We start from the raw sequence: 23,528 nt of genomic DNA, 5'->3' as shown, positions 1-23,528 counted from the left end.
CAAGGGTAGTTTAGCATTGGAAAAATCTATTAATGTAAGGCAATACCTTCACAGCAAAGGAAAACAAAGACTTGAATTTCAACATTCATTCCTGATTAAAAACTTGTAATAAACTGGGACCAGAAGGTACCTTTCCTTAACTAATAAATGGTACCCACAAAAACTATGCAGCATCATACTTATGAAGCTTTAAAAGCAGCCTCATGTAAGTCAGCGACTAGATAAATATGCTGATATCATTGCTTCCATTCAACAGTGTACTGGATGTCTCGCCCAATGTAACAGGACAAGAAAAGAAAATAGGGAGTAAAAAACCTGCAAAAGAAATCAAAATGTCCTCATTTGTGAATAATAACTGTCTACAGAGAAAAATCAAAGAGAATTATGGACACAAACTATTAGAACTAATAAAAGAGCTCAACACAAATGCTGGTTATAAGCTCAAGATTCAAAAGTTACTAATATTCCCAACACTGCAATAACCAAACAAAAACATAATCAAATAAAAGATCTTGCTTTTAACAGTATTAAAATAATCAGATCCAAAGAAACGAACCAAAAAAAAAAATTGGGAAAGATCTCTTATGGATGGAGAAAATTATAATATTATAAAACATTAAAGATCTGAATGTATATATAGATATATGGTGCCATGTATATACAATTGAAAGATTCAATATCATAAAGTCAATTCTCTTGACATTGATAAATGAACTCTATGTAATTGCATTAAAAATCCCTAGAGTTTTTGTGTGTGTGTGGCATTTTCCTAAATGTACCTGGAAGAGCAAAGGGCCAAGAGAAGCTCTGATACTTTAAAGAGGACTAAAGTAAGGAGATATTAAGACTTATTACAAACAATATTAAACTTATGATAAAGCAACAGCAATGAAGACAGTGTGATATTGGCAGCAAGAGATACACAAGCCAATGGGTAATAGGAGAGAGCCCCCAACGGATTTCTGTACATGGAGACTGCCTAATAATGGGGATGGCACTGCACTTCAATGTAGAAAGGATGGACTATTCAATAAATGGTGCAAGAGTAATCAAGGATCTATACGGAAAAAGAACTCTTAATTCACACTACACATAAAAATAAGCCCTGTGGACTTAAAGATCTAAGTATAACAATTGAAACTATAAAAGATTTATAAAATAGGAAAATATTTATCAGCTCAAGTTAGGGATAGAGTTTTTTTTTTTTTTTAAGATTTTACTTGTTTATTCATGAGAGACAGAGAGAGAGAGAGAGAGGCAGAGACATAGGCAAAGGGAGAAGCAGGCTCCCTGTAGGGAGCCTGATGTGGGACTCTATCCCAGGACCTCAGGATCACAACCTGAGCCAAAGGCAGACGCTCAACCACTGAGCCACCCAGGCGCCCCAAGGATGTTGTTCTTAAACATGACAGAGAGAGCACCAATCGCAAAGGAAATGATTGATATATTTAATTACATTAAAATTGGCAACTTCTGTCCATCAAAAGATCCTATTTTATTTTTTGTAAGATTTTATTTATTAAATTATTTGAGAGAGAGAGAGAGAGAGAGAAGAGAGCATGTGAGGGAAGGGAAAGGGACAAGTGGACTCTGGGCTGAGCTGAGCCCAACTCGGGGTTCTATCTCACCACCCTCAGATCAAGACCTTGAGCCGAAACCAAGAGCCAGATACTTAACTGACTGAGCCACCCAGGTGTTCCTGAAAGATACTATTTTAAAAAGTAAAAAGATGAGCCACACGCTGGAAGAAGACATTTGCAATGCGCATAATTGATAGATGATTCCTATCCAGACATATAAAGAATTCCAAATCATCAATAAGACAAACAACAAAATAGAAAAATGGGCAAAGGGCTTAACAGTAATTTTGCAGAAGATGAAAAATAAGTGGCCTGAAAACATGTGAAAAGATGCCCAACCCCTGAGTAATTAGGGCAATGCAAATTAACACTATAATGCTGTACCATTTTACACCTGCCAGTCTGACAAAAGTTTAAAAGTCTGACAAGCCTGAGGAGCAGCCGCATACCCTGTTATTGGGAGTACAAACTGAACAGTCAGTTTCAAAAACAATTTGGCGTTATCCAGTAAAGCTGAAGATGTATGTACAGTAAAGTAATTCTGCTCCCGTTAGTGTTCACACAAGACAAATCTTGCAATGTGCAGCATGAAGCTCTTAGAAGAATGCTCATAGTGGTAATGGTTTAATTCAGCAAAAAAAGCTGAAGACAGCTTAGATTCCATTAGCAGTAAAATGGATAAATAATTTGTGGTGTTTGCATACAATGGAATACCGTACAATGGTGAAAATTAATAAGCCACTCCTGGCTGAATCTTACGAACATCATGTTGCACAAAAAAAGCAAATAAGCTGAAGAATCTCTGCAGCATAATTCTACTTACTCAAAGTTAGGAAACATGCGAAACTCAACAATACATACAGAAGTGGTGAAACTATAAAGAGAAGCAAGGGAATGTCAAACACAAAGTTCAGGATGGTGTTTACATCTGTCCCAGGAGGGGTGGGGACATGAGGTAGGAGGAATCAGAAGAAAGCCTACATGCACTACCCTCCATTTTTCAAATGGTTTTTCAGTGAGGATGTCTTATTAGTTTATAATAATAAAAAACCTATTAAAAACTTCTCCTATTGACTTATTTATCATCTTTGGAAAATAGAACTCTTAAGCAAGAGTACTTGAAATATTCAACGGTGTTGAATTCCATGCTCATCAGGAATGGAATGAATAAGTTCATATTAAGGAAAATTAATTAATTGGCAATTAATACTAATATATTAATATTCATTAATATTAAGGAAAATGGATTGGCTAACTGTGAAAAATAATTAGTTATCGATGCCAAAGCAAAATGACCAAGTCGGTCTCCAGACCGTAGATCCAGACCGCCTGGGCTGGAAACTGGTTCTCTGCCTGTTCTTCAGTAGGTTTTTTGATGGTTTCATGCCTCCATTTCCTCCTCTATAAACTGGGCCTAATGATAGTGAATCCCTTACAGAGGAATTATCAGGATTAAATGAGTGAACGTCAAGTGTCCGAATAGTGCCTGCCACACAGTAAGCACTGAGTAGAATGCTTGTATTAAATAAATAAACCAGGCAAAGAGAAGAGGGCCTTGTGAAGGACAAGGGTGGAGGGGGTGCTGAATTTTCAAGGCATCCTCACAATCCTGAAATAGTCTGGGCCTGCACTTCGCACACTGGGACAGCTTTGTGGCTCCCTGTTAGGACCTAAGAGACGATGGGTATTGTGTGGCAGAGAACTTGTGAACACTCTGGAGAGTGGTCTGCTGACAAAGGAGTGACAAATATCACTTCAACTCACATGCCCCCTAGCCTGACTGCCCCTGGGAACCCCAGGGAATCCGGGGATCTCAAGCTGCTCGCATGGTGGTCCCATTCCCTTTACATTGCTTTTTTGGTTTGCCCCACACATGCCTGGCCTTTGCCCCCCTCAATGTATCCACAGGAGGGGAGCCTTACGTTGCCAGGGGGACTGGTTCCAGGGTTAAATTCTGAGGTGCCCCAGTTCCCGGAGCGGCTCAGCTGCTGGAGCGCAGGGCTCAGGGACCTGTGAGGGACTGTCTTGTGGCAGGAAGCAACAAGACACAAAAAATCAAGCCTGCCTGACGTCTATGCTTGCCAAAGATTTGAAATTAGTTCCTACCTACAGGGCCTTCCTAAATTGTGTTATGCGCCATATTTCCTTGCTGACATTTTTTCCTCAGAGACAGGAGACTCTGAAGAGAAAAACAGTGTCTTCTCTTCTCTGAATGGTGGTCTTCTCATGCTCTATGACAACCATGGATCCATTCCAGAAACCTTCACTGAGCGCTTGCTACATACCAATTCCCCTATGACTGATTCTAGACCCATTCCTCCACTCGAGTGGGGTGCAGGCTGGTCAGCATCACTGACCAGCCTAGCCCACCCCAAAATCCATTGCCAAGGGAGACCATTTGTCCTGTGGTAGAGTTGTTTGAAGTCATGCCTAACATGACCTGATTCTTGTGCATCTTTTAGCCTTCTGGGCTCCTTAAAAAAAAAAAAAAAAAAAGCCATTGTTTCGAATTATACGCTTCAATAGACATCTGTAAGGACTTGTGCTGTTATGATTGTGGTGGTTATTTTTAGTCTGGATGTGGCCTAGAACCGCTTTGCCCTCCCCAAGCCCTGTCAGGTGCTGGTCGGCTTGGAGAGAGCCTGAGCCTCTCCTAGGGTACTTTCCAGCTGCTGTGCAAAACAGAAGGTCATGGGGCGGCCCTCGGGGGCATCTTCCACAGCAGCTGTGCCCTCACAGCAGGCCCCGTGTGGATCTGCAGAAAGTCTCTGAAGCCAGATGGCTGCCTGTTAGGGGACCTGGACCAGTCTGAGGCTGCGAGGCATGTGAACCAGGCCGGAGGGACCCTTCTCAGGCAGGACTACCTCAGAGGTGTCGACGCCTCTAGAAAGAAAAACAAGGTTACATGGTACAGCAGTGGCAGCCCATCCACGTGATGCCTCTTCCCGGCGCGGGGGAGACCGTCACTCTCTGGGCCTTACAGTTGGGCTCCTTTGGGTCATCGGTCCCCTCTGCCGGCCACCGACTGCTGCTCCAGGGCACAGTGTCCTCACGGGATGAAGCCACTCTGGGCAGATGCCACCTCATGCCACTGCGTGACAGACAGATGCTGCGACAGGAGCCTTCCCAGGGCAGGCCTGCACCTGCTTGCCTGGGAGGGGCCCAGCCTGGACTCTGGGGGCAGTGGTGGCGAGAGGAGCTGCCTCGGCGCCCCCCTTCTGTCCTGGCCGGTTCGTGGTGACTCACCGCTGCTCCCCTGGAACGCTCCCGGTTTTGGCCCCGGTGTTATTAAGGTTGTGCCCAGATTCCCTGCAAATCAGTAATCAAGCAACGCAGCCCCCCCCCCCCCCCCCCCCGAGTGAAAGCCTGTGAAAGCAGAGGCTCGGAGCTAGGCTGCCTGCGGCCCCAGGGCTGGGCGGCACAGGCCCGCGGCGACAGTCGGCTCGGCCGGGCACCTGGCGGCCCCTCGGGAAGCCCCTGCGGCCCGCGCCCGCCGCCCTGGGCGCCCCGGAGTCCCCGCGCCCGCAGCCGGCCCGCCGCGCTGTAATCTGCCGGCCCCAGGCGGGCGCCTCCCTCCGCCCGCCGAGCCGCCGCCCGATAGCGCGCCCGGGCGCAGATAAGGCCGTCGAGGCGCGCCGCCCGCCCCGCCCAGGCCCGCGCGTCCCGCAGCCCAGCGGCTCCCCGCGACCGCGACCGCGACCGCGACGACCCCGGAGGGATCCTGCTCAGGCACCGGCATGCCCTTCCCCGGGGGCTTCCTCACCGTGAGTCCCGCGCGGCGCCGGAGGGGGGCGGGCGGGTGCCACGAGGGGCTGCGCGGGCGGCTCGGCTTGGGCTTGGGCTTGGCGGGGGCGGCGCGGTCCCGTGGGCGCCCAGGGCGGCGGGGGCCTCCGCTGGACCCCGCCCAGCTCGCGGCTGCTCCGCCGCCCGAGGTTCGTCCGCTTGAGTCCCCTGGCCCGGTTCTCCCAGGTTCTGCCTGCGTGCGTTAGGGGTTGGCAGGAATGACCTCCTTCGGTCTGTTGAGATCCCAGCAGCTTTCCTCCGACTCCGCTGGGCCGCGTGTACAGCAGGTGTGTTTTCGCAGGCCAGTGGCCCCGACGGAGAATAAGGACAGCTGAGAAGGTGGGCTGCTCTGCTGGGGGTCTGGGTCACCCCCATGGGGAAGGGGCTCACCCGCTTACTCCCTGACTCACAAAAGTCAGTCACCTCATCGTCACACCTTCCCTGTTCTTGAAACACTGAACTTTGGGTTTATGTTGCTGACTTACTAGAGGGAGAAAAGTCTAAGAAAGAGGGGCGGAAAGCCCCAGAAGGGCTCTGGGAGCCAGGGTCTGATGGCTATTCTTCAAGTGGCAACATGACGGGGGGTGACCCCGTCCCACTCCCAATTCTCCTGTGATGATAAGACCTATCACCATCTAGCAGCATGGCTGGCTCTACTGTCTAAAAACAGTGCCCTGTGTCAGGTGTGGTGGTTGGTTTTGGTGGGGGACTCAGAGGCTGGAGTGGGACCCCAGGCCACATCCGCAGAGGGACCCCAGTGTAGTCATCTACCCATCTAACCTGTGTAAAAGTGTTTGGGTAGGGATCCCTGGGTGGCACAGCGGTTTGACACCTGCCTTTGGCCCAGGGCGCGATCCTGGAGACCCGGGATCCAGTCCCGCGTCGGGCTCCCGGTGCATGGAGCCTGCTTCTCCCTCTGCTTGTGTCTCTGCCTCTCTCTCTCTCTCTCTCTCTGTGTGTGACTATCATAAATAAATAAAAATTTCAAAAAAAGGGTTTGGGTATAAGGGAAACCATATTAAGTGGGAATTTCTTTTTGGTGGCTTAACATCGTCACAATTTGCCTTCCTGATGATGGATTTCTTCCCAGGAAGGGGAGGGTTTATGGAGGAACCTGGGGACTCCAGCTTTTAAGCCTCACAGGCAGCAAGCAGAAGCCAGGTTAAGTGCATCTGAGTCTTCTCCTTTCCCTGGGCAGCCGAGGCCATGGTTTCAAACTGAGTCTTGGAGGCTGTTCATACATAACAGACCTCAGAGGGTCTCTGAGGGAGTGGTGTGTGAGGCACAAGAACAGTCGCCAGATGCAAGTACAAGCCCAGCATCTTGCAGGAATAAGGAATAGGTTATGAACAAATGTTTAAAATGAGCATGAGAAAAATAAATAAAATAAAAAAAAATAAGCATGAGTACTTTCACCAACCACATAGCCTTGGGGGAACCACGTTTTCTCTGAGTGTCATTTTCTGGCTTCTGGGCCTGCTGTGTGGCTGAATATGGAAGTAGAAGAGAAGGAAGCACAAGCCTTGAGAGTTGTTTTCATAAGCAGGGTCCTATAAACCCCGACTTCAGGGGTCAATCATAATTAGTTTCTAAACCCAGGTTGCCACCCCTTACCCCAAAATGATTTGGCCGGTATCTGAAAAAAAATCTGCTGACTTACTCTGAATTTAAGTAAAGCATATTCGGAAAGTCTGTTTTGTTGTCATTGCTGTTGCTGTTGCCAAAAAAATAAGAGAAAGTAAGAAAGATAATAGGGTGCCTTCTAAAGGTTAAAGACACTCAAAATCTTTGTCCTCAAGGTCTATTCAACATGTAATAAACATCCGTCAAGTACCTGCTTCAGTCACATCCTGTTGTAGGCACTGAGAATACAGGCAGGGAACAGCGCAGGCACAAATCCCTGCCCTGTGGAGCTTATATTCCAGCGGGGCAAGGAGGTAGACTGAAATCCAAATAAATGAATACTCGTTTACTGAAAGACAAGAAGTGCCTGGGACAGGGAACATGCAAAAGGGGTGGGAAGCCTGGAGAATTTGTAGGGTCAGTACGGCGCTCAGAGAAAGCCTCAGTGAAGTTCCCTTTGGCTATTGTGTGTCAAACTTAGATTCCATGTGACCATTAATAAGGATTACAGTTTGATGTCAAGAATCTTACAATTGTTGATTATGAGAAGCTACAGATTTTTCAGTTACAGTCTCACCATTGAGATGGATTACCTGTAGAATCTGTGTTGGGTTCTTACAGAATTGATTTGGAGGCTTTTCTATCTGGCTGGCCCACTTGGTTCGATGACATTTTAATCAGGACTCTGCTATTTGTGTGGCTAGCATTTCTAATGTCAAACTGCTGATGCTTGTATTTATCCATTATGATTTTGGGGGGGAAACTTTTGTAAGATGGCCAGTTAAACGGGCACTGACAAACATGATGATCTTGGTTAGTAGCATTCTTAAAAATGAAGAATGTTGGTTTTGGTACCTGTCTTAAAAAAAAGAAAAAGCAGTTGAGCAAAGACTCGAGGAGGTGAGAGAGAGCATCATGCACAGCTCTGAAGGAAACAGCAAAGGTCCTGAGGGAGGTGTGAATTGTGGGAAGACCAGCGTGTCTGGGGCAGAGGGAGGAGAGCAGAGTCTAAAGGGGTGAGGTCAGAGACCTGGTGGGGGTGGGGAGACTGGGAGGGGACAGGGGTATAGGACATCTAGGGTCTTGTATACCATTATAAGAACACTATTTTTACCCTGAGGGAGACAAGGAGTATTACACAATCTTGGCATTAGACAAATGGTATGATTTGACTTCTTCCGTTACCTTTGACTTCCGAATGCCTTTGAAACCAAACTCTCAGGAATGGGTTACCAGGTAGAACCCCCTACTAGACTGTGGCAATGCAGTTGTCGCCGATCTCTAGCGCACTTGTTCTCAGCCTTTCTTCTCTAGGACTGGGGGCTGGTTGTTGACATAGATCCACATGATATATCTCATGGCCGGACCCGGGTATTGATAATCCTCTTCTCCCTTACATTTTCCAATTTAATGAGGAAATAAATAGTGCCACAGATGCTCTTTACTTAAAACATTGTCATGGGTAAGATTAAATAGAAAACAGAAGCCACTAGAAGATCACAATTCATATGCAGTACAGTAATGCGTAGTTCACAGCTGCTGATCCTTCGCTGCTTGCTTCCGACCTCTAAGTGGATAGAGCCGACTGTGGTTCTGGAACATGGCTGTCAGAGAAGCTTGTTGGGTATAAGCACGTGAAAGCAGAGTTGCCACAGGAGGGGAGCCATGCATTTGCTCTAAGTTTTAAAAAGTATGAATGGTTTTCCTACCATCCATGTCTTGGCCTCCAGGACGTGTCCCTTACACACACCAAGGTGATTGGGTAGAAAGGCAAGTCTCGCCTCATCTTCCCCTACAGATCTTCAGTGGCTTGGGACTTTGGGCCCCTCAGCTGCTTGAGTGTCGGACTCTGGATTTCAGCTCAGGTCATGATCTCAGGGTTATGAGATCCAGTTCTGCCTCTTAGTTGGGCTCTGTGCTCAGCGGGGAGTCTGCTGGAGAATCTCCCTCTCCTGCTGCCCCTCCGTCTCCACCCCCCTGCACACATTTTCTCTCTCTGACAAATAAATTAATCAAATCTTCAGTGGCTTCACATTCTTTAGGATAGAATCCAGACTCCTCCTGCCCTGGCCTGCCCACCTTTCCCAACCCGCTTCCTACTCCTGGCTTCATGAGAATTGCTTCGGGTACACCAAACAGGCCACACTTGGAAATTCCTCTGTTATATTTGTAAGTTCCACCTGGGGGCCCCTGTGCTTGTGTTGTTCATGGTTGTGTCCTTGGCACATCACATGGTGCCTGGCAAGTAGTAGGTGCTCATTAAATGTGGGTTGCATTCGTGAATGAGCAACAGACGACTTGCAAAAACACCTCATGACTGATTTCCCGCTCACTAGTTTGGTCACAAACTGCAAACCAAAATCACTGCCCTGGTGGTTTCTATGTTGACCTTTAAGATACTCTGTTGGGATTTTTAAAAAATTCACAAGATCAGGGCAGCTCCGGTGGCTCAGCGGTTTAGCGCCACCTTCAGCCCAGGGCGTGATCCTAGGGAGCTGGGATGGAGTCCCATGTCGGGTTCCCCGCAGGGAGCCTGCTTCTCCCTCTGCCTGTGTCTCTGCCTCTCTCTGTGTGTCTCTCATGAATAAATAAAATCTTAAAAAAAAATTCACAAGATCACTTCTCCTTCATCAGAGCTCTCCTTGCACTTTCTTGGAGCCTTCCTTTAGATCCTTCCCATTGTCTCTCTCTTTACACTTATTTACACATCCGTCCTCTCCTACCGGCCGGGGGTGGCAGGAGAAGAGAAGCAGCCTCAGCTGACTCATGTGTGAGTCACTTCTCCTGTTTTCCCTAGCATCAGCCGTGGTCTGGTGCATGGGGCTGAACTTGTCCAAACCATGAGAATTCAGTGACAGGAATATGCTGGGTTGTTTACTAGGAAAATCAATCTCCAGCAGGCCCTGTGAGGAGTTGGCAGTTCACAGCCTAATCCCTGGGCTGGCTGAGCCACCCACTTTCTCTGACTTGCCCACTGTGGACGGAGGCCCGTGTGACTTCACTCAGGCCACATTCAAAGTTTGTCATCATTTTCTGACAGGCAGTGACAACCATTTAGAAATCTGGTGAGAAACAGAATTGTTTCCTTCCCTGCCTCCCACTCCCCCTGACCACACCGTCCCTCTGCGGCTGGCTCTCCCGAGTAGAGTAGAGGCTGATTAATCTCTGGAATATACTGTCAGGCCGCAGGAAGGAAGGCACATTAAGGGCGGGAGCGGTCCCTCCGCTCAGCTGCTGAAACCGCCTCGGAATGGAAGGTGAGACGGCAGTGGAGGCAGTGTCGTTGCTGCAAGGAGAGAGAACTGGCTTGAGGACAGATTAAGACCAACAAAGCAAGCAAACCAGCCCTGCTCTCCTACCCAGGAGCTGCAGCCTGAGCTCCCTCCTGAGACAGCTGCAGGCACCAGTGGCCGCCAGGAGATAGAGGAGGCCCTGGGAAGCCTGTCTGGCCCTCCCCGGGACGGTATTGGTCAGAAAACTGCTCTGCCCTTTCCAGGAGTGGATTGCAAAGCATTGTTTTCAAAAAGAGAGCACCTGGTTTCGATTTCTTTGGGGAAGCTAGTGCCTAGAAAAGCTGAAAAGAAGCTGGCTTTGGTCCAGTCCTGTTCTCTGATGGCCGGGCCATTGATCAAGGGTGATGATGATTTACAGACAGTGGAACAGATTCCAGCTACTCAGAAAAGCCTTTCCAGGCCCCACCTCACTTGTCCATTCTGGTCAGCTCTCCTTCCAGTGGGGTGGGCTCAGTGGGGTGGGGGTCATGCCGTGGCTTTCCTTTGCTCCAAGGGTAGGGAGGGGTTAGGGGTGTGTCACCTGCCAGTCGCATCTTGGGGCAGGCTGACGTTTCTGTCTAGTAGTGGGACTCGAAAGTACCAGTAGAATCCTCATCCTCCAAAACCATCACCCCGAGTCTGCAGTGAAGCCTGAACTTACAACAGTAGAGATTATTCTTTAAGTTCTTAAAGGGGTTTTGATCTCTAAACATCTTCTATTAAGTGTATACACTTAAGCCTTTTTAATAGGATCTTGTACAGATGCAAGGAAATAATTCTTATTTGCATGGGATTAGTTTAGGATTTAGGCAGAAGCAAGGAGTGTGATTTAGGGCAGGTTCATGGAATGGGGGCATGGAGAGGGGTGAGGTGCTGGTACAATGGGGAAGAAGGAAGGAAAAGTGCACTCTCTTGCCTAGGACAGTGGCTGGGCCTGAGATCCCGTCTTAAATATTTGTCTCTCCCAAGATTTGGATCCCAGGCAATCCCTGGCACAGGGTGGAGTGTGAAAGTCGATGAATGATGCTGGGCTGAAAGTGGCATTGCTGGATTGTGAATAGCCTCCTTGTGCACACACCATCCTGGGGCTGGTGGGGTCAGCCTGGGAATTTGCCGAGCTTCTTCGCTCCAGTGCCAGGGTTGATAACACCGTGCCCTTCCACTAGACTTCTGCAAATGCTGTGTGGAATTGATACCAAACCAGGCCGTTGGGCTCTCTCAGCAATAGAACTTGATGAGAGGCCAAGGGGGAATTCCAGGCGAGACTTTATTGGGGTCTGTGCTCGAGCATAAGGGAGGTGACACAAAGTATCCTCAGGCTGACTCCCCAAGGCAAAATCAGGGAGGTGGGAGGTTCGCCTGGGTGGCTCAGTCAGTTGAGTGTCTGACTCTTGTTCAGCTCATGTCACCATCTCATGGGTCCTGAGATCCAGCCCTATCCTGGGCTCTGTGAGATCTCGCTCCGTGTTGGGCATCTGCTTGAGAATTCTCTCCTTCTTCCTGCCCTCCTCACCCACAGGCTCCCTCTAAAATGGATAAATAAATCTTTTTTTTTTAAAAGGATACTTAGATGGGAAAAGGATGATTTTAAGCATGTAGAAGTGAGATTTTTCTTGGAGCTGCTGTACTTTAGAGATCATGCTTTTCCATACATTGCATGTCTCATTAGCATGTGAAATCTCCACCCCTGGGCATGATTTTTAGCATTTAAATGAGGGAAAGGTAACTTGACAGTACTTCCAGTGGTTGTTGCACATGCTCCCTTCTTTAAGTTGGTGTCCTGTTTTCTGCATTCCTGTAAGATCTATTGATCAAGAAACACAGACTCATGAGTTTCTTTTAGGGGGCTTTTTTTTCTTTATAGTACAGTTGCATTGCATTCAGGGCTGGGGAGGGGCCTCGAGTTCTGTCCCTATTCTGTCTCAGAATAATACAGTTTTATAGTACACCAAGTATAGCATCTTCTTTGCATACTTTGTCTTAATGTGATATTGAAATCACCTTGCAAGGTCCATATTATTTTTTAAAAGATTTTATTTATTTATTCATGAGACACACAGAGAGAAAGAGAGAGGCAGAGACACAGGCAGAGGGAGAAGCAGGCTCCATGCAAGGAGCCTGATGTGGGACTCAATACCAGGTCTCCAGGATCAGGCCCTGGGCTGAAGCCGGTGCTAAACCACTGAGCCACCCGGATGCCCCGGTCCATATTATTATTGTCACTTTCGAGACGAGGAAAGAGGCTGAGCAGCGAATTAACTGGCCCAAGTCCCACAGCTGGGTTGCCAACTTCTCTCTGTCCCCTGACTCTCTATAGATGAATGCTGGCAGGTGCGCATCTTCCTCACCTCAAGGACTGGTCAGCACTGAAATTATTATTTTATGTGCTTGTCTCCCCACTAGTCTGCATCCCCAGTGCCCAAACTGCATGGTGCAGGTGGAGTCACCCAAGCAGCACCGAAGGCGGTTGGGCTCTGCAGCCAGACCACTGGGGTTTGAATCCCTGCTCTGCCACCTTCTAGGTGGTGCCCTTGAGCTGTACCTCTGTACCCCAACTCCCGCCTGTACCTCTGGTTCCCCATCTGTGCCCTGGAGGCAGGAGGGGTTGTCCTGGGGTTGTGGCGAGGAGTACATGAGATAGAGCCTGGCATGTCGGGAGATGTTGTTATAATTTTTTTTTTTTTTTTTGAATCACAAGTTTGTGGATCAACAGTTCTCAACATGCTAAAACTCTGGAAATTTAAAAAATACCTTCCTACCTTCAACATAACTTCAATTCAGGTCAACAGAGTTTACAGAGTAGGAAACAAGGATAAATGACCCTCAGGAAGGGGGGAGTGCTCATTAGTGGAAGGCTGGAATGGGGAAGAATTAATTCTGCTTGTCAGTGAACAAGGGAGTTTGTCAGGGAAACTTCATAGAGGAGGAGAACTCTGAATGGCCTTGAAGAATCAGTAGAAGTGCACGAAGCAGGGATTGGGAGGATGCCTGCTGCAGAGAAAGCACAATCAAAAATCTGGAAGGTGGGGCAGCCTGAGTGGCTCAGTGGTTTAGCGCCACCTTCAGCCCAGGGTGTGATCCTGGAGACCATGGATCGAGTCCCATGTCGGGTTCCCAGCATGGAGCCTGCTTCTCCCTCTGCCTGTGTCTCTGCCTCTCTCTCTCTCTCTCTCTCTCTCTCTCTCTCTCTCTCTGTGTGTGTGTGTGTGTGTGTGTTTCTCATGAATAAATAAATATTTTTTAAAATCTGGAAGTGCCTCGTGTGTCTGGGAAAGGTGCGCAGTCCAGGTGTTCAGGGACAGGTAGGGGTTGGGGATGGGAGAGGAGGGTGAAGAGGTGGGCAAGGGCTAGATGGTGAGCTTCTGAACATTAGCCTAAGACTTTGGACTTTATCCTGCAGATGTTGGGGAGCCAGCAAAGAGTTTTGAGCAGGAAAGTGTCATGATCAGAATTTCACGGTGGCAGGGTCGAGGAAGAGGGTCATTGGAATGGCAGGGAGTGGAAACCAGGTGGGGAAATACTGCCGATCTCCAGGTGAGCATTGATGACACCCTAATGCGGAGGAGTGGCAGACAATGAACGTCACTGAGTAGCTGCTGTGTACCAACAGCGCGCTCTGGGGTTGACACACCTCCGCTCATTTGATGCTCACGGCAGATACCCATGTTACAGGGGAGGAAACTGGGTCTTGTTGCAGTCAGGAAAGGTGAAGAAGAGACGTAGTTGTCTGGGGGTGTCGACAAGCTGCTTGTATGGGTGCCCCGCTCCTGAGGGCCGGTCCTCAGCTTGTAGGTCAGGTAACTTGATTTTGAGGCAGTCAGGGCAGCAGGTGTGGGAACTGACTCACTGCTGGTCCGACTCAGGGGACTCTGGTGTTGACACTAGCCTCCCAACTTTGCAAGGAGAGGCATGACTTCTCTGGCCATCTGGTGTTCTTGTGCCCTTAATCCTGTGTTCTCTGGTCAGTGGATTCCATCCCATTAAGAGACCCTAACTGGCAAGTCAGTTATAACAGGGTTCTGGTAAGCATGCAATCAGGGGGATGGGGGCGGGGGTGGAAGTAATCTTGAAGAATATGTCATCAAGCCTATGCTAAGGCCTGATGAACCATTCATGCCCCGCAGCCGAGAGCATCACGTTTGTTATAAATTGCTGATTAAACAACATTGGAATAGAAAATAAGTCTTGTTGCCTGTGTCAACGCCAATCTGATTGGAAGCAGCTGCCTGAAATGCTGTGTTCAGAAAGATTCTGAAGCCACTTTTAGGCTGATGGGCAAGAGTTTGTGATAAATTAGCAGCCTCTGCCAGGGCACCAGGAGGGGGAGGGCTGGGGTATTGGTGGGAGTGTTATTTGGTTGCTCGGGTGTGTCAAGTGGATGGAGGGTGCCTGGCAGAGCATCCAGGTGAGAAGTACTGAATTCCAGTCCCAGGTGCTTGCATTAAAATGGAAAGTGGTAGATGGATGGGGGAGAGAGCAAACTAAGAGTCTCACTAACACCGCCTGAGCCCTGTGCCAGGCCCTGTTCTAATTACCACACAAGGAATCGCTCATTTAATCCCTGTGATGCCTCTATGAAGTCATTGCATGGCACAGACCAGGAAACTGAGACATAGAGAGATAATTTTCTCAAGGCTATGTAGCTAGGAAGCGTTGGAACTGTGATATGAATCCACGAAAGCTGGACCCAGAGCCTGACTCGTAAGCCTATGCCTTATTCTGCTTTCATATGAGTGGTAGAAACAGGAGACTCAGGAGGAGTGGGGCCTGGCCTCTCTCCTCCCTGACCACATGGTGACATTTCATGTGGGACTCCTGGGAGCCCATTCCCCACATGCTCGACGCAGGGCTGGGAGTATCTAGCTCTGTGGCAGGATCACGGCCCACCTGCCTTTTGGATCCTTCGTATCTTACCACTCTGCCCATTCCTTCAGCAAAGCCTTACTGGACCCTGTACAGGCTTGCCCCTGCACTTTAAAAAATGAGGCAGAACTACCTCAGTAAGTGTGTAGACATCTGAACTCCAAAACACACGCGTGACAGGGTGTTTACTTAATTTGCAAAAGCTTCGCCATGGGGGTGTTTTAAGTAGCTGGCTCTCAATCACATAGCAATACTATTTAAACTTTAAAACTTTCACTGAAAGCAAAAGAAAAGTCACCTAAAAAAAATTCATGTAGTAGCTGGTAGCTTGAATCGTATTATAAAACTTACCGAAGAGGTGAAAATGCAATATACCAAAGTTCACATGTACAAAACAGGAAAATTAGGGAATTGGCTAATTCTATGCCATATGCTTGAAGAAGGAATTCACTAAATACACTCAGCTATTGGTTTAAGTTCTTCATGGGGTGAGCAAGAGTAAGGCAGAAAATTATGAGGCAGTCTGTAAGGCTGAGCTAGCTGGAGATCAAGTCCCAGTGAAAATGATTGGCCTCTTCTGACCTGTGTTGTGTGGGGGAGTAAAGAATTTTGGAGTCAACCACTGAGAACCAGTGGCTTACATGCCGCTGCTCAGATTTCTCCAAGACTGCTCAGAGCTCTCACACACTCCCTTGATTCCAGAATCTCTGAGGATAGAGTTTGTCTCCCACACATCCTTGCCCATTGCATGGGGTGGATGGGGTGGGGTGCTATTTGCATAGGGCTGGTGGTCCAGGGAACACACTTTGGGAAATGCAATGTCAGGCTATATTGAGAGGGTCATGTTCGGATTTCCATTTTAGGAAAGACCCTGGTAATTGGAGGACAGATATAGGCAGGCAATCACTAAGGATAGGGTCTGGGATGGTGTCTGGGGGAAACCTTGAAGGAACAAGGAGCAGAGAAGAATAAAGAGACTGGAAGAAAGTCCCTAATTGTCACTAGGGTGCCACTGGCAAGAGCGGGGGTGGGGGTCCCCCCATGGTGTTCGCAAGGTCCCACCAGGTGAAAGGTGGAGTGGAGGTCAGGAAAGCAGATTCCAATCTTACGTGAGGAAGACTTACCAACAAGTGGAATTCTCCAGAGAGGAAAGTGTTTGATCAGAGGCCTGTCGAAAATTTCCAAGGAAGGCCAGCAGTGTGGACCAGGAATAGGACTTAGATGTCCTTAGAAAGGAGAGCCTTGAATGATGTGATTATAAGATAAACAACACAAAAGAGGAAATGAGGTTGGGTGCCATATTCACTTTGCTGAGGTTGACTACCTAACGTTATCTAATTTCTTTCTTTCTTTCTCCTCCTGGGTCTGTGGGGCCTTGATGATTTGTATGGTTGGTTTAATAGCTCTCTGTGGAAATGAGAAAATCATTCAATCAGGGGAAATGGATTTGGGATGAGCAAAGGAGCTTTTTTCCCCGTGTGGATATTTTAGGAATGCCTATACCATCTAGTATATACAACAGTTAGAAATCTTGGGACTTTCTGATCAGCTGGTGTGTAATGATCAAGGCAATGAGATACTTGAAATTTTATAAGCTGAATAGGATGGAATTCTTTCATCTAATTTGGGACCCAGATTTGCATTTTGTCTATCTATATTTGCATAGGTGATTAGGCGGCCCAAACTCCAAATGTGTAAGACAGAATAAAAATTAATATATGCGGGGCGGCCCCGGTGGCTCAGTGGTTTAGCGACGCCTTCAGCCCAGATGTGATCCTGGAGACCCGGGATCGAGTCCCACGTTGGGCTCCCTGCATGGAGCCTGCTTCTCCCTCTGCCTGTGTCTCTGCCTCTCATGAATAAGTAAAATCTTTTAAAAAATTAATATATGCAATGTACTATCATTTGATTCAAAGAAAAGGCTTCCTGTTTGACTCATCAAGAGTCCCAGACCACCTGAGATGGTTCTCGTAGGTGTTAGGAAATCCCTGGGGGGTAGCTTTCCTGAGACAGGCCTACAGGATCCAGAGCTGACTCATTCAAGGTGATGCCCCCGCTGGAAATCCTATCTCATTTTGTGGAGGTGAAAACTGGGGAACGGGAGGTTAGGCTACTTGCTTGCAATCCCTCATTGCTTAGTGGCAAACAGAGATTCATGGAGCAGGCCTGAGGGGTAGCAGCTTTTTTTCTTCCAGTTTGAAATAGCCACCCAAGAAATGGCAGGTCCATCTTCAGCCAGCACAGATGAGCTTCCCCTACAACATACCCAATATCTTTCTGGCCCTATGTCTTGGCTTTGAGAGTTTGTATGTTTGATTTAACAGCTGTCTATGGAAATATTCCCTCTTCCATTAGGTGGTCCCATGGCAGACGTAACCAGTCCCAGGATAGGGGTACGATGTCAGAAATGAGAAAGAGGTCATGACAGGCAGATGTCCTTGCAAAGGCACCTGCACCCACAGGCTGGTGCCAGGGGAAGGGTGGGGTGGGGAGCCATAGGAATGGCCCCAATCTCTCTAAATGAGGGACTCAGCAAGTGTGACCAGGCTGCTGTCTTGTACCTTGCCACTTAAAATCCCGTGATTTAAATCCATGGGTTTACCAACTATGTTCCCGGTTTGGCCAAGAGTTGTTTTGACTGTTCTGCCCTTGGCCTTAATTTAGATGGGGGCAGCCACCCAGCCCGCTGGCAGCTTTAGGCGGGGGAAATGAAAACAGCCATGGATCCCTCAGCCCCTACTGAGTTTGCTCCTTACCCCCAGCACTTGTTCTCACCTCCTTCCTCCTCGGCTCTGAGATCAGACCTGACCTTGACATCTGCCCCTAGCCCCTCATGGCCTTGGACACCTTCTGCCCTCCCTCTCCCTGCCCTCCACTCTTCTTGCACCATGGTTCTTATTGTCTGTGTCCTGTCCTAGTAAGGACAGGGAGAAGAGGGGAAGGCGTGCAACCTGCTAGACTAGAAGACAGAGGACTCGGTTTCTGGTCCTACGCCTTCCGTGACCTGTGACCTTGAGCCAGTCATTTCATGCTTCCAGGCCTGGAGAGGAGGAGTTGTTCCCAGGCCCTGAAATCTAGGCCTTTTCAGCTGTCCTCAGGGCATGTAGTTCTGAGTTCAGGCTTTGATTTCAACTTCTGTTGGGTTTGGGAATGGCTGCCTGCTTATTCTTTGGCAGAAGACACCAGCAGCCTGTGAGGGGGAGATCAAGAGGGCAGAGAGTGGGGAGTGTGGTGAGACCGGAGCTGGAGCCAGGGCTCTGCAAGCCCGGGAAGGTGGGTCCGCAGAGTCCTCCACGCCTTTGGTGCCTGGGAGGTGGCCCCCATGCAGAACTGCTGGCTGGGGGGGCTTCATGTGGCTTCTGCCTGAAGAGTGTCTTTCCAATCACACAACTTGGGGCCTTTTCGAGTAGGGAGGAGTCTCAAGGCAGGGGCCTGGCCGGGGTCTGTGGCAGTGCAAGGCCGCGGGCTGGGAAGGCTGCAGAGGGCAGGGAAGGCTGAGGTGGTCCCAGCCTTTGGGGTGTGGTCCACTTTGGGGTGTGGGGCAAGGCTGCAGAGGAATCCCGCTCCTCACCACTGACAAAACCACTCTCTTAAGCCTTCCAAATAGAGCCCCCAGTTTAAGCAGAAAGCAGTGACTTTTTTTTCCCCAAAGAGGGAGATTTTCCACAAATGTAGAAGCAGAGGGTGGACACATTTCTCTTTAGCACTTCTGGTGAGGGATCTCACCAGTTTCCTCATGAGCCACGATCGCAAGTTAAATGCCAAACAGCTCTTAAGTTTTCATATTGGCACGTTCTGTCCCCACCCCCAATGGCCTGTACTCAATTCATGTCAGTGCCACACCCCTGCCTAGGGAACAGACGTGCCCCCAGCTGCCCCTGCCCTCCTCACCAGCCTCCCCCTGCCCGGCCGCCAGCCCCAGGGTCTGCTGCCCTCGGACCCGCTGTTTGTCTCAACGTCTGAAGCTGCTGTGACAGGGACAGTCCACATGCACATGCCCACATACATACACAGAGACACCGACAGACACAGATGCACACAGATGCACACATAGACACACAGATGCACACAGACACACGCACACACATAGACATACAGACACACACAGACACACAGACACACATGGACACATATGCACACACAGACACATGCATACACACAGACACATACATAAACACACAGACACACATGGACACACACAGACACACATGTGGATGCACAGCACATATACAGACATACACGGACACACAGACACACACAGACACACACATAGACACACACATGGACACATACGCACACATAGACACACATATAGACCACACACACACACATGAACACACACATAGACACACACACACACACACACACACACACACTCCCTCAAAGTGGCCTGGGCAGATTCCAGAGCCAGTCAGGCCTTGGGCTCCAGGAAGAGCTTTACCCTGTGGGCCCGACAAGCATCACCCCACTTGGGTGGTAAGAACTCAGTGAGGGAACAGCGTCTGCTCCCCCCACCTTCCTGGGAGGGTGTAGGAGGATGTCTCATCCCCCTAGGAGGAGAGAGGATAAGCTGAATGCTATATAATAATGAGTCACTCAGGTTAACTCAACAAACTCCTACAGGCATTTGAAAAATGTTAATGCTATTTATGAATTCAGCCAGAGTCCAAGAGGAAATAATTGAAAGTTCCTGGTTAAAAATCGAGAGGAGGTGAACTTGGGCCTCCTATCTGGTCTGATTAGCCAGCTGCATTCGGGTTGTCCCCGGGGAGGCCCCGGGGTCTGCTTCAGCTGTCTGTACTTCAGCCTCCCTGATTGGCCTCGGTACAGGGTAGGCACTTAGCAAATGCTAAATAATAATTAGAGTAAGTGGCCTGGACAAAGCAGTGCTGGAGAACACACCACGCTGCCGTTAGAAAACAGAGAACTTCCCTGGTGTTCTCTCATCACCCTCCCAGACAGAACTGATGTCCTGTATATTTCTGGCTTCCTCAGAGTTCCTGGGCCTTCTGCCCTTCCAGTATCGTTGTCCACTAGAGCAGAATGCTTGCAAGAGCGGGTTTAGCTCCAGGTTGCCCAGTTCAAATCCTGACTCTACCACTTCTGTGCTGTGTGACTTGGGGCAAGTGCGTTAACCTCCCTGTGCCTCTGTTTGCCACTCACAAAATAAGGACAATTAGAATACGTACCTTCTAAAGTTGCTGGGAGGATTAGTTGGCCCCTACAAGATGCTTAGAACAGTGCCTACCACATAGTAAGCACTGCTCCCCCCGCACCGCCCCCGTTACCTGTTACTGTCTCTTCCTCTCTTTTGGTTCCTCTTCCTTGGAGTGCTTCTGACTTCTTGGCCTATGGGCACCAAAGATGCAGAGAATCTGTGGGTGTGCAGCAGGGCCCTCCAGACCTAGCAAGAGGCATGTCTTAGTGGTGGCAGGGAGGTGGGGTAGAGCATTTGAATGTTCCTTGACTATGTCAGGCATACCTCTCACAGCCTTTGCATTTCCAGATACTACATACTCCACCTCTGCCTGGATGCAGGCCTCTGCTCCAGCACCGCCTCCTCAGAGAGGAGATTTGGTTCAAATCTCACTGCTCACTAAAAGATTGCCCTGAATACTGTTGCTCCCTCTGACCCAGCCTTTCCTTTGAACTACTGGCACATGCTGTTGGAACCTTTCCTTCGGTTTTTAACTGTGCCATGGAGCATCTCTTACTCCATCTTTAACCTTTGTATTGTTCTATTTTTCATATAGCTCTATATTTACATCTACTAGATTGCAGTTTTTCCAAGGGTGACAACCATGGACTCTACTTATTTATGTCTTCCATTGGCTTCTTGGCCTACACATGGCAATTCAATAGTTCATGTCTGAATGGAAGAATAGATGAATGAGAAGCAGACCTGTCAGTACCACCAAGTCTTATAATTCATCTCTGTTATCATCACCCTAAAAGCATCTGAGGGACCAAAGATGGATATGGATATTGGCAATGATTTTCCTTTGGAAATGTTGATTGTCGTCTTTGTATCTTATTTCAGAAATCCTGGAAATGTCTCTCACACTCTCTCTGGAGGCAAGAACCAGCTCAGTCATTACAGAAACAATAATGGGTTTTTTAGTGATACTTGGTTCACTGCCCATTCCTTTTGTTCATTCTCCAATACTTAACGTACTTTTATTTAGGAGTTCAAGGTCAGGGTAGCTGAAAAAGGTCATTTTGAAAAACAACATGTAGAAGTACTTATCAAGGTTGATTTTAGAGCACAAGGCGGATATTCATAAAGTCATAAAATTTTAGATATGGAAAGAATATCAATACTTCTATAACATTTTATTTCTTTAAAAAGATATGAAACCAAAGTTTTAAAAGGGGGCCATCTAGACATGCTTCATCATTGTACAGGTTAGAAATGTCCAAATGAGCAGCATACTTTAGGATTCACCCATTGTAGGTGAGAACAGAGAGAAATGCAGATGTGGTTGATGATTTATAACTTATTTCCTCACCTTTTATTTAAGTAATTATAAAAGGGGTGATATAAATACTGTATGAAATGATATCTCAAAGAGCAGCCAGCCAGAATTCACAAGAGGATTAAATAGGAAGATAATGGTCTCTATTCAATTATTAAGAATAATATGATGAGCCCCATGTGAAATATTATGTGTGGCACCTGCTCTTGTTGCCTTGATAGTAAAGAGAAAATAGGCCCAAGAAGTAGAAGGCAGATGCCAAGGTGTTCTTCAGTGGTAACTGCTAGGTATGCTGAAGGAGCTTAAGAGGATCTCAAAGGAAAGAGTCCGTCTTCCTGTCGTCAGGTGGTGAGGAATGGCAAAATTCAGGTCATGGTAGGTAGGCCAGGTACTGGTTTAATTGGACATAATTGCTTGGAAATGTTTTGGCTCTGGGAAGAGAGAAGGAACCTCTTCAGTCAGCATTTGGCCAGCTGGGTCTGTGCTGACTGTCAGGCCTCTAGTGAAGGAGAAGGAAGTCGGTTCTACAGCAGAGGGTCCCTGAGGACTCCATCAGCTCATTATCCCTCCCCAGGGTTGAGGACCCAGGGTCAGCTGCTGAGGCTCAGTGTCTGCTTTCTGGAGCTCCTTGCACCTGTCTCTGAAGGCGGTGTTATTGAAGTTACTGTGATAATTCTAGAGAACTTAGTTGGACTGGGATTAAAAGCAACCTTATTGTTTCAAGACTCTCCATTTCCCTGGGGCTCCTGGGTGAGTCAGTTGGTTAAGCGTCTGCCTTTGGCTCAGCTCATAATCTCAGGGTCCTGGGATCAAGCTGCGGGTGGGGTTCTATGCTTAGCAGGGAGTCTGCTTCTCCCTCTCCCTCTATGCTCCCCCACCTCAAATAAATAAAACCTTAAAAAAGAAAGAAAAAAACCTCTCCATTTCCCCAACCCTTTGGGAAGAGACAGTCTTGGCTCAGTCACCTCTCATTAAACCCTTTAGGGTATAGGGTCCTATAAATATTTCTGCCTCGAGCCTGCCTCTGACCCGTGGCTGGGGTCTCTTCTGACTAGCAGAAATCCCAAATTAGTAAAGAGGGCCTTAGTTGCACTCAGATTTCCAAGACTGAGCCATTCTTCCTGTATTCAGGAGAATACTGAATTTCACTTCTCTCGCCTGCCCCCCAAATACCTTAGCTCATATGATGAAGTGAAAACTAGAACAGCTCTCTTGTCTCTGCTTCATGCACTGCCCAGAGCACTGTCATGCTCTTGGGTGACTTTGGGCAAATTATGTCATGTTTTTGTGCTACAGCTTGTCTTCTGTGAGATGGGAATGCTAATGACAGCTACTTGCTAGGGTGGTTGTGAGGATCAAATGTGTTGACATCTAAAATGCTTAGGACAGCACCCAGTTCTTAAATCTTAGCTACTATTATTTTCAGCATCTTTCTCCTTCCTGCTCTTGTATCTGTACCTCATTGTCAATAGAGTGAAGTCTTATGGGCCAGAGGGCAGGGAAGGGGGTCACAAGGCACCATCTTCCCAAGTCCTAGTTCCTAATAGGTGTCTTAACACTGCCTTTCCTAAGCTGGGGAAACCTTGCTCCAGAGACTGGATGAACTTTGGGAAGAACAGGCTCCTCTGGAATTCTTTCAGCAGGTCAGGCTGGCCACGGCTTTCTCTCTTTAGGGAGAACTATTCAAATAAAGGAGAGGCCTGAGCAGATCTATGGTCAGCCGCATAGGGCTGTCTGAATGCATGCTTGAACATCCTTTAGAAAGTGAGCCATGGGGTTCACTGCCAATAGTCAAGCCCATTTGGCAGTTTGAAAATAAAGAAAAGTTTTCCATGTTAGCATGTACAAGTGTGAAATGAGTTTGATTTTGCAGCTTCTCCAATGTATACTCCTCTTCTTCCCATACCAACAGGCTGCAGACAAGGCTTCCA

At 48.0% G+C, this 23,528-nt stretch overlaps 1 protein-coding gene across 13 annotated transcripts in view; it reads left to right on the top strand.

The window, feature by feature from the left end:
- Positions 1-23,528, top strand: part of ANK1 (ankyrin 1) — a 215,546-nt gene that overhangs the window by 78,254 nt on the left and 113,764 nt on the right. Inside the window, exon 1 of one of the 13 annotated variants that reach the window (XM_072776617.1) lies at positions 5,251-5,344. The exons of the other annotated variants lie outside the window; for them this stretch is intronic. Coding sequence (XP_072632718.1) covers positions 5,318-5,344 — 27 coding nt within the window. The 5' untranslated portion in view covers positions 5,251-5,317. Of the gene's footprint in view, positions 1-5,250; positions 5,345-23,528 lie in introns of those variants that run through there. 13 annotated transcript variants of the gene reach the window in all.

The sequence above is a fragment of the Canis lupus genome, chromosome 15 (assembly GCF_048164855.1).
Source record: "Canis lupus baileyi chromosome 15, mCanLup2.hap1, whole genome shotgun sequence".
NCBI lineage: Eukaryota > Metazoa > Chordata > Mammalia > Carnivora > Canidae > Canis > Canis lupus.
This window is presented reverse-complemented; position numbering and strand designations above follow the sequence as displayed.